General features: G+C 62.3%; 1 protein-coding gene across 2 annotated transcripts; it reads left to right on the forward strand.

Annotated features, from left to right (window-relative positions):
- The first annotated feature begins 352 nt into the window (after window positions 1-352).
- Window positions 353-7,056, forward strand: CUNH1orf116 (chromosome unknown C1orf116 homolog). 2 transcript variants are annotated; one of them, XM_026077197.1, is made up of 4 exons: window positions 353-500; window positions 3,035-3,179; window positions 4,445-4,622; window positions 5,094-7,056. In XM_026077197.1, the coding sequence occupies exons 2-4, from the start codon at window positions 3,066-3,068 to the stop codon at window positions 6,293-6,295; spliced, it is 1,494 nt and encodes a 497-aa protein (XP_025932982.1). In that variant the 5' UTR covers window positions 353-500; window positions 3,035-3,065; the 3' UTR covers window positions 6,296-7,056. The 2 variants fall into 2 exon arrangements, with proteins under 2 accessions (XP_025932982.1, XP_025932983.1); XM_026077198.1 differs by lacking the exon at window positions 353-500 and adding an exon at window positions 797-1,009.
- Window positions 7,057-10,838: the final 3,782 nt, after the last annotated feature.

Below are 10,838 nucleotides of genomic sequence, written 5' to 3' on the forward strand. Positions count from 1 at the left end.
GCGATCCACATGGGCGGATAAACGTGTCGGGAGCGAGGCCTTCGGCAGCGCGGTGTGCGGGCAGCCGGCGAAGGGCGAAGGGCCGGGCGGCGAGCCTGGCCGCTCGGGGCGTCAGCGCCCAGCTATGCAGGAGAACAGGATGCCGGCGACGGAGTCTCCGGCGAAACGGGTGGAGCGGACCCCAGCCGGAGCCAGGAAGTGAGTGCGATGGGTGGTGCCGGCCGGGAGCCGGCCGCCCCGCGGCGTCTGGGCGCGTTGGGCTCTGCCCGGCCCCGGTGCGCCCCGGCGGCTGCCGACACCGGGGGGCTGCGCGGCGGCGGCGGCGGCGGCAGCTGGGGGCACGGAGCGGCGCGGGGGCGCGGAGAGGGGCGGCTCGCTCCCCGGCACCCGGCGCTTATCTCCCGGCCGCCGAGTTAATGTGTAACCGGCGGAGCAGGGCGGCGCTGCGAGAGGCACGGCCGGCACGGGGGTTCGGCCGCCGCAGAACGACGGGCGACTGGGTAAAATAACTCTCTCTCTCTCTATATATATATATATATACACATCTATTCCTTCTTGTCTTTTTCTCCCCGTCTGTGCGCTGCGGAGACGGGGCGCAGCCTCTCCGGAGGTGACGGCGGGGTTTTGCCCCAGGACGAGATAGTGCCGTGGAAGCGTCGCTCCTAGGCGGCCGGGAAGCGGCGGAGGGAGGAACGGGGTTCGGACGGAAACACGGGTTTCTACAGCAAAATTAGCACAGGGAACTTACCTGCAGAATCGAGTTCTGTGCTGAAGTAGGAGGAACTACTTATCCGCTGTCGCCGTCGCCTTTCCCCCGGAGGTGGGATCCGTCTCCGGCAGCTGCAGAGCCGAAGCGCGGTGCCTTCGCCCGCGAGCGAACCGTGTTTTTCTCCRGGGCCGTTTTCTCGGTAGAGCCCTTTGCACGCACCTGCAGGGCTGAGGGGTTGCAACGGCACCGCCTTCGACAGAAAAAATGCCGAATTTCTTTAACGTTGCTAGAACAGCTCTGGTAAAATACTTGTATTAATGCTACGCTTAAAAAGAGTATCCTCTTGACACAGAGCAACTAACGTTAATTTGGGGGAGGGGGGGACGCGTACCACTGAGACGCAGCTTTTCGAGTATTAYGTCTTTCAATTAAAATGCTTAGTCATGTTTTTAGTTTGCGGCTTAACCGTCGCGTTATTTTGCAAATGAAAGGAAGGAATCGTAAAACCCTTCTGAACCCTCAAAACAAGGATTTTTCAGCACTGATTTCTCCTTTCCCTTTCTTGGGTGGGACGAATGCGTTTTAGAAGCATAATCTTGTCGAATAATAGGAAACTGGTGCACGGGAGACTATGTTTTCATTTCTGCCTATCCCCTTTCCTTTTTTTGCCTAGTTTTGTAATGAACTTTGCCTCGTGTGCGCGTCCGGGTTTGCAGGATCTCTTCTCCCCTCGGGCTTGTTCCGGCAGGGCGGGAGCGGGACGACGGTGTTATATCACCGCAAATTCTTGGCAGCCGCTTTGCGCCTCGGCGGGCAGCGTTCGAAGGAGCAGCCGGGGCCTCGCGGCAGGCGAGCGCGTCCCGTTCCCCCCGGGCTGGCAGGGGCGAGCGTCGAGCCCCGGCGAGGCTTTCGCTTCCCCGCGGCTGCTCCGCTCTCGCCGGTCCGGGCGGAAGGGAGGGGAGCGGCGAGGAAGGTTGCAGCAATCCTGCGGGTCTCGATGGAGCAGCTGTGGGGCGGCTGCTGCTGCTGCTGCTGCTGCTGCTGCTCGGAGGCAGCTTCCCGTTTCGCGCGGCGGATACGCGGGCACGCAGCACAGCGCTCCGGCTTGCAGCAGCCTCAGCTCCCCGGGCTCAGGTTTCGCCCTTTCGCCTCGTAAAAACTCTGGCCGCAAAGTTACCTGAATTCAAAGACCCGAGAGCATTGCTGTTTCAGGAATGCCGCTTGCTCAAATGTGATTTAAGTAGAAAATAAATAACGCAAAACTGAGCCTGAAATGTTAAACTCCTTACGAGCGGAGGGCCGGGCTCCTTCGAGGAGCGGGTGCTGAAATCTGATTTTCGTGGCCTGTCCCGCTTACAAAGGCRTCCTTTCAGGGTCTGCCCCCCGCCTTACCGAGCCACCGGTTTTGTTCACTTATCGCTAGATCTAGTTCCCTGATCCTGCTACCAAAAAAAGAATAAGGCACCGCGGTGTCGCTGGGCGCCGCGGTTGGGTTGCAGCACACAGAGCTCCCGTGTCCTCTGCCCGCCAGGCGCCGCYGCCTGCTCCCGCGCCGCCTTCGCTCTCCCGTCTTCTTAGGTGTTCGCCTCTCCCGAAGGATGAGCGCTGTGCACAGAGAGCACACGCGACTGGCGGGGTCGGTAAATTTTGGGGGRGTTAATATGCTACATCTGTAGGTAATTGTGCCTTTTGTGGGCTGCTAGACCTTTACCCCGCGGCGGCGGTGGCGGCGCAAGCTGCCTTGCGAGCGTTTTCCCGATGCTCAAGTGCTCYGAGGTTTCCACGGATCCGCCTCTAGGAAACTCCCACCGTTGGAAATCCTGATGTTGTTTAAAAGCTAACGACCAGCTGGTGTTCGGAAGCTTTAGCGCGCTTAAGCCGTGTGATCGGCAGCAGCGGCCGCGGTCGAGCCGAGGCCCCGCGAGCCAACGCCGGGACCGAGCCCGTGGGACCTCGCTGAGCCGGGCAGGTGGAGGCTGCAGGCCGTGTCGGGGCAGCGGGCACGTCCCCGCAGGGCTTGTACCGTCTTCCCTAACTCGGTAACCACCTTATCCAACCTGGGAGGCGATTAGGAAACCACCCCGACGAGACGTCTGCAGGCAGACGGTCTAGAGCGCGCTCTCTTCCTAATTCTTTGGGGAAAAAACTTCAGTCCAAAGGATGCTTAAAACAAAAAAGCCCCAGCTGACCCCTTGTCCTCCTCCGAAAGAGCAGCCAAGGAAGCAGCTCGTTCGAGCCTCGCAGCTTTGCAGCCCTCCCGCCGGCCGCCTGCCTGGCCTCCGGGGGCGGCTCTCAGCTTAACGCCTCTCCTTTCTTCCGCTTCAGCTGGGATCTTCCACACTGGGCGCTGGAAGCTATGGCCGCAGCAGCCGGCGATGTGCCTAAAAAGGGACTGTGGCTGGGCATGGCTAGCTGCAATTCTGGCAGCTGCGACAGCATGGCCAGCACGACCTCGAATCGCTCCGAGCGCGTAAGTAACCCTCGCTCGCGCCCGGCCCCGGCGGGGGACGGAGCTTTTGAGGAAGGATGCTAGGGCAGCAGCGCTCGTCCGCCGAAAAGCGCTCCAGGCAGGCGCTGGGGCAGCGGCCCGGGGAGCCCGCGTGAGGCTGCGCCGCGCTGAACGCCGTGCGGTCGCTGTCCCCAAGGGCCGGCGGGCTCGCGGTTCTGCCCCGCGTCTGTGGGCGAGGAGCAGCGAGGTCTCCTTGGGGAAACGCTCCCGCGCTGCAGGAGCCCGGCTGCCCCGAGCTGTCTTAAGACGCGGGAGCAGATAGTCCGGGCACGGGGCAGGAGGAGCTGCAGTTCCCCTGCGAGGGATCCGGCTCGCTGGATAACTGGGTCAGACTGGCTCCGGCAAGGGTGGCTTCACCCRAAAAGGACATTGAGCCACACTCCTCCCTGGCTGACAAGAGGTTAATTTAGTTGCTAAGGCAGAGATTAATTTGGGCCATGGGTGTAGGTGCATAWTTTTTCACTATCTGCCCATTAAAACTTGTTTGTCTCCGAACACTGATTCCAAGATTGACGGACTAATTACATCCTGTCTGACCTGGAGCGTAATTGGTATCTGCTAGTGCAACTCTCAGTCCTGAACAGGTTTTCTATTTGATGAATCGCAAACCGGAAACAAACCCCTATGAACATTATGAGGGATGGACAAACTGGCTGCAATATTGCGCCGTACAAGATCCAGATAGACRTCTCTCTGCAAAACAACAACACCCGCGACAATTTCTCCCCCATGCTTGTTGATCTGATGCACACTCCATCCTTTCCTTGCTGTACTCCTTTAAAACCGGGGGTATCTCAAAGAGCCAGGAGAGGGACCACCGCCCACAGACAAAGCTGCAGTATTTGGGATGTTTAGACAAGCTTCTGTAGTCCAGCATAGCTGCTCAGTACGGATGGCTATACCCATAGACCATCGATGTCATTAGTCTGCTCATATTTCAAAGTGAAGAACTAAAAAGTGAAGGCCAAGCTTTCAAGTTAAGAATAACCTGTTGTCTGATGCTCATCGTAGGGTAATATAAAAATGTCCCTAAGTTTGATTTTTTTAGAGGCAGCTGCCTATAGCCATAGACTACAGCTATAGCTGTAAGTACCGGTTCTTGAGCGGTCGGCGGCTATGTGCCGGGGTGAGGGGCTGTGTCGCAGGTCTCCCCTGAATTGCCAGGGCTGCGAATAACAAGACGCCTGCGTCTCCTGTCCTCACTGCTATTTCTTGCTCTTTTTCAGAGCGATAACAGTTACGACTACTTATCTGTGGAAGAGAAAGAGTGTCTGATGTTCTTAGAAGAAACCATCGGCTCCCTGGACGCAGAAGCGGACAGCGGGGTCTCTACGGATGAGACCGACTCTGCGGAGCCTGCCAAGCTGCCGGGGACGTGGCCCAAGAGAGACTCCGGTCCCCGGGGTAAGCTGGGCCCCGGCGCGGCAGGGAAGGATCGCTGCCCCCGGTTCCTTCGCCTGCTAAGCTCAAGCCCCTTCRCTTTTCTCTCTCCGCCAGCGAGCGGGGTCTGCGGGCAGCGAGGCGCGCGGGGCACAAATGCCTTTTTCCAGCCCTTCCTGCAGGCAGCGGCTGCCGGCAGCCGTCTCGCAGGGTAACCGGAGCCGCAGGGCAGCGCCTGGGCTCGTGCTCCGGGCGGCGCAGACCCACGCAGCCGAACCGGGCTCCCCTTCAGCACGCACGTGTCAGTGCAAAGCGTCTGGCTTAGCAGCGAGAGCACGGTAGCTGGGGGCAGGGGGCTCGGCTCCCTGGGCGCGGGGATTTTGCCACGGCTGCGCTGGCTTAACCGGGCACGAAACGGGGTGTTTGGTCAACAGCGAGACACGCTGTACCCGTACGGAGAAGGGTGCGTGACTTCACGGATTTCTCTTTGCCTAGATTTGGAAAACGGGGAGCAAAGCATAGGTCAGCAGCACGCAACCCAACAAAAAAGCGAACAAAAAGCCAGCGCCTTCTCCAGCTCCGCTCCGGCAGCGGCTCCAAGCCCGGGCTACTACAGCCTTCCAAGGAATATCGCTGCAGCGAGCGCGCCGAGAGCAAACGGCACTTCCGACAGCAAAGCYGCTGCCCGCGCCACGGGGGACCCGGTGCCAGCGGAGAGACCTCCGCGGGAGATGGCCGAGGAGGAAAGGCTGGATCGCGCCAGCGCRAGAGCCCCGGCCAAGCCGCCCGGCTCCATGACTATCCCACCGCCCGAAGCTTCCCGGGACGCGCAGGCGGCACGCGGGGGGCTGACGCTCAGCGAGGGCTTGGACGCCGGCGGGGAGCCGGTGGCACGGGACACCGGCATGGAGAGGGAGAGCGCGGCTGCCGCTCGAGGTCAGCCGGAGAAACCGGCGTCCGAAGAGGACTCGGACGCCAAGCGCGGGCCCCCGACCGCCCCCAAGCCGAGGAAGCTGCCRCCGAATATTATCCTGAAAACCAGCAGGAACAGCCCGGTGCCGCTCRGCGCGGAGCCCGGCCACGGGGCAAAATCGCCGCCTCCGGCGCCCGCCGGCTGCGCCGCCACGGACAGGGCGAACGCAGGGCACCGGGACCCCAAGGAGAGGGAGCGAGCCCGGCGGGAGGCGCTGGAGAAGCTGGGGCTCCCGYGGGATAAGAGGGAGCCCGACACCCCCTCCAAAGCCGCTGCTCGGCCCGAACCCGAAGAGGCGCCCGGGGCCGGGCTCAGGGCCACGGGGCGCGGGGCACTCGCCGGCTCTCCGGAGAGGGCGGCTCCGGGCGCCAGGCACGTCGGCTTCAAGTCCAACACGCTGGAGCGCTCCGGCGTGGGGCTCGGCAGCTACATGGCCGGCAAGGAGCAGGGCGCGAAGAGCAGCGGCTCGCTCGGCAAGATGTCCTTCATGGAGAGGATCACCCCGAGCTTCCTCCGGAGCGGCCGCCCCCGCCCGGCCTCCCTGGGGACGCGGAAGGACTTTGCCGGCCTGGCGGAGCAGGGCGGCGCGCGGCGGCCCCAGGCGCTGCCCGGACCCTCCAGGGCCGCCCGCTCCTCCTGCGTCAGCGTGAAGATCTCCCCCAGGGGCGCCCCCGAGGAGCACCGCCGGGAAGCCCTCCGAAAGCTCGGCTTGCTGAAGGACTAGCCGCTCCCGCCGGGATCCCYGCTCCCAGCATCCCGGGGGGCTAATGCCGCCGCCGGAGGCGCCCGGAGCTTCGTGCCGAATAAAGCCGCCCCCACCTGCGCGTCTCGCTTTGCGCGCCGCACGCCTGCGCGAGTTAGAGGGCACGCGGGGCGGCCGCCCGCTCCTGCCCGGCCTGCAGCGCTGTCGGGGACGGCCGCAGCGGGAAGCGATGGATCTGGGCCCGGCCTTGCTTTGCAGAYGGTCGCCTACGGCTAAAGCCTCTCTGCAGCCCACGACTCTCTGCAGGACTCCGCCGTGCGCCCCGCCACCCCGCGGCGGGTTTTTCTGGTTACTTGCCCCAAAATCGCCGTGCGTTCGCCCGCACCCCCGAAGCCCGGCAGTGCCGCAGGCTCGCGGCAGCGCTGCCCCCAGCCCCCGGCCTCCCGCCGCCCCASCCGGCCCCAAAACCCGACTTAAAGATAAGCGAGACATGCGGACTTTGGTGTTCCTTGTGAAACGACAGCTAAGAAGCGGCGGATCGYGTTACGTGGCAGGATCCGAATCGCTGCCCGAAGCGGGGAGAGGTGGAAATGCGAGGCGATGCGAACTGCTCCGTTCCCTTCCAAACTCTCCTCCGGTCCGTTTAATACCCGGCTGATGCTGTCAAATTTTCTGCTGCGCACTTTTTACAGCGAAGGTGTGGTTTATTTCTGTAATAAACTTTTATATGATGAGAAAATGACCGTCTAGCACAGCTCGAGCCTTGTGTTGCAGTCAAAGGTCCAGTAAGATTAAGCAAACGAGCTTTAATCCAAAACACATCCTCGACCTGGGAGCACCGGTGACCCGGCAGCACCGTCGGACGCGTGGGCACAAGCCTCCGGGGGGATCCCGCCGCCCCGGGGACCCGCAGCAACCGCGCGAGTCCGGCGCTGCCTCGCTGCTTTGCTCACCACGAAACCCTTCGTGCAACCCTGCCTTCCCATGCCCGACACGGAGAAAGAGCCCCCGGCAGACAGAGCCAGCGCCTTCGCTCCCGGCAGGCRATGCAGCGCGGGTTTCCTTAGAGAGAGGGGCTGACCCGTGGAGGGAATTGCACCGAGCAATTTGCTAACGTTAATTAGCCGCTCGCAGCATTAAGATAAAGTCGCGCGCGGTCGCGTTGGCAGCTGACCTTGCAGGAGTCAGTTTCCAAAGGCAGCGCTGCTGCGAGTGCTCGTGCTCGGCAGCCTCGCGCTAACAAACCGCAGGGCCCGGCTTCTCCTCCCTCCCCGGGGGCACGGGCAGAGCCGGGGGGCTGGGGCACAGGCGGGAGAGCGACACGCTCCCGGGCGCCGGCGCGAGGCACCGGGCCGCTCCGGCCAAACCCCGGGGTGGGGACCGGGGTCTCGCCTCGCCGCCTGCCATGCAAAGGGCTCCTGCTCCGGCCGGGTGACGCCGCGCTCCGCGCCAGCACGCTGCAAAGCCGCGAGCCTCTCGGCGGGTCCGACGAGCACGGCGAGAGGGTGTCGAGCCAGTGCCACCGCCCGCCCCGGGAACGCTGGCGGCGCAGCGGTGATTCAGCCCAGGTCACCCCGAGGGCCAGCGCCGCCCCGAGCCCGCGCGCCTCCGGCGGCCCCCACTTCCACGGGGGCTTCGCTCCGACCAGACCAAAACAGGAAAGCCCTGGCCATCTGCAGTCATTAGAGACCCCCCCCCCCCCAAAAAAGTGCAGTCAACTAAAGTATGGGAGCGACGTTCCCATGAAGCCAGTATCCTCCCAAGCCCCTTCAGTGCCTGACTAATCCACCTGTGACCCTTGCTTACAACAGCAAGATGGTGATGTTTTCATCCATCTAGAACATTTTTTCTCACATCTCCCCTGNNTCCTCCCAAGCCCCTTCAGCCAGGACCGGCTCCTGCTGTGCAGAGCAGGCGCTGTGGATCTCATGCCCTGCAAAAAGCGTCACCACCGAGCAGGCGTTTTCAGGCAAATCTTTTGCGAGTTCTGCTAAGATCAACATCAGGAATGTCCCAGGTGTCACTGCACACCCTGCCCACGCACAGGGCCACCTAGGGCAGGATTTGACAAAAACACACTGGGCGTTTCTCTCCAGTACCTTTTCTCTTGCTATTTATTCTGGAATTTACCCCCCCCCCCCAAACCCTGGTCACTCTGGATTTCTCTTTAGCTTGAGGTTCGGTACTGGAGAACCAGCAACCTGCACGCAGCCAGATAGCAAAGATAAGCTCCACTGGGTGCATTCAGTGCTTTACTGCAAACTCCTGCTGTGTTCAAAAGTCCATTTATTTCTCCGGTTTTGGCTTGCTTTGTTTTACGAGCTGGTGATGCAAATTTGCCCGATCTCTCAAAACCAGCTTGGCTCCGCGCTCCTCGTTCCTGCCCCAGGACCCCTGTCGGGACCGTGCCGCGGCAGCGGGTGCAGCTTCAGCGCTCGAGCYGGCCGAATCTCCCTGGGCAGGACAGAGCGTGCAAATATGCTTTTACTTCGGCGGTATTTCAGCTGCCCTGTGTTTTCAAACGCCCTTTAACTTTCAAGTTCACTAAGAGGCAGAACGGGTCATTGCTGTTCTTTGCACAGGAGTTTTATGCAAAGTGATAACGTATCTGCCTCGTTTCCCAAGAACACTGCTCCGGCTAGAATTTAATCATTAACTCTTATGGGCACTGCAGAACCGGTGCGGGCTGCTACRATTTATTAATAGCAGCTAAGACGGGAGAGGAGACGTGTCGAGCTGCTGACAGCAGCCCTGACGAGGGCGTATCGGGCTCGGAGACCCCGCGCAGTGTCCGGCAGTGCTTCCGGGGGGCTGCTGCGCGGGGTTTTTACACTCATCACAGGGAAAATTCACTTGTCAGCATGTGCTCGTTACAGGAAGGAAGGCAATTTCCTTAACAAGCGTAGCTCGGAAGAACAAGTTCTGTTACTTGCCTGAAAGTTAACTCTTCTCCAGCAAAAGGAGAAGCTGCGAGGCTGCGGCGAGCAGCGAGCGTTTCCCCCCCGACCCGCCGCTTGCACGTGCTGCCGCTCTGCACCCGGCCTCGGCCGCGCTGCAAAGCAAGCCGAGAAAGCGCCCTCGCTGCCTCCAGCGCTGCCGCGCCAGCTCAGTTTGGCCACCGCTTTATTTAAGGGAAGAGGGGAGAGGAATGACCCAAATTGCAAGTGTTGGCTTGGGGCGCCCGGGGAGGGACCTTGTGCCCAGAGCAAGGACGAGCGAGRAGCAGCTCCGGCTGCTGCCCTGCGGCAGCACCGCCGTCAAGGCAATCCGCCTCCTCCCAGATGCCTCGCCGATGCCGGAGCCGTCCCCGCAGCGCCGCCCGCGATCCCTCGGCGCGGAGAGGCCGGCGCTCGCAAGAGCGTGCCCACGCGCACGCACACATGCGGCGCCAGGAGCCAAACCGCAGCTCCAAGCGTGCTCAGCCTCCGGGCTCGGCGCTCAGCTATGGTTTTGCTTCCTTCATTTTGCTGCAGGGAATTTGCGTATCGAAACTCCTTCTTCCTCCCCCCGAGATCGCCCGTTTCTCCAGTTCTCCAGCAATTCTGCCCCTTCCTGCCCGCGCTCGCGGCAGTCCCCTGGGCGCCCCGGCCCGGCAGCACTGAGGGAGCGCCGGCCCTTCCTGCAGCCGCGCGCTTCCCTCCCTCRCAGCTGCATTCGCTATTTTTTGCCAGGTGGCTACAGACCGAGGGCGGCACGAGGGCCCCGCTGGTGGCACCACCGGGCACCGGGGCGAGCAGCCCCTAGGGGAAACTCTGCTCCCCCGTGCAGGGCCAGAGACACGGCGGGTGCAACGGCAGTGCGGCGCTGCTGCCTCCGCTATAAGGACAATTTTACCATTTGCAGAACAAAGAAATCCAGCATTTGGTTTCTTTTAAAATAGACGACTGTGACCAGCTGGGGGCTGCTTGCATGCTGGCCAGGACGGGAGGACCTGCCGCTGCCCACTTCCCTCGGGACACAGCAGTCAAGTTTTAAAAGTCTTTGCAGCTGCCGAAGSCCCGGGCTGACGCGGTGCCGGAGCACTGCAGGCTCCGAAGCCTGCCGGGGCTTTTGCCCGGCGCCAATGCAGGCCACGCTCCTCGGCGCGGCGGGTTATATACCTGCCGCACGTCACCAGCCCGTCCTGCCCTTCCTTGGGCAAACAAACCCTGCTCCTTCGAACAGCGAAGGAAACGTGGGGCCAGAGCCGGGTCCCACCCTGCAGCCGCAGAGGTGTGGAGCCCGCGTCCAGATAAAAGACAGCAAAACCACCCTCCGGCACAGCTGCGCGCCCGGCGGCTGCCCGGTGTCTCCCCGACGGCAGTTCAGCGAGGAAAATAAAGAAAAACAAACGCGCCTGCTACCGGTACGCTTAAATCTCCGGGGCAGAGGCTGCAGCCGCAATCCTGCAGCGCTGGGGTCGGGGCCCCGGCGGCGAGCGGCCTCTTTCCCCGTGCTTAAAACGGAGATGAAAACGGCCCGGACGGCGGAGGCGGCTGGAGAAGCAGCGCGACGCGCAGGGCACAAGGCGACCGGGGCTGCGGCACCTTCTGCCGCCCAGGGCAGCGCCGGCGCCGCGGAGCCG

Source organism: Apteryx rowi, unplaced genomic scaffold (genome assembly GCF_003343035.1).
Source record: "Apteryx rowi isolate R43461 unplaced genomic scaffold, aptRow1 scaffold_45, whole genome shotgun sequence".
In the NCBI taxonomy this organism is placed as follows: domain Eukaryota; kingdom Metazoa; phylum Chordata; class Aves; order Apterygiformes; family Apterygidae; genus Apteryx; species Apteryx rowi.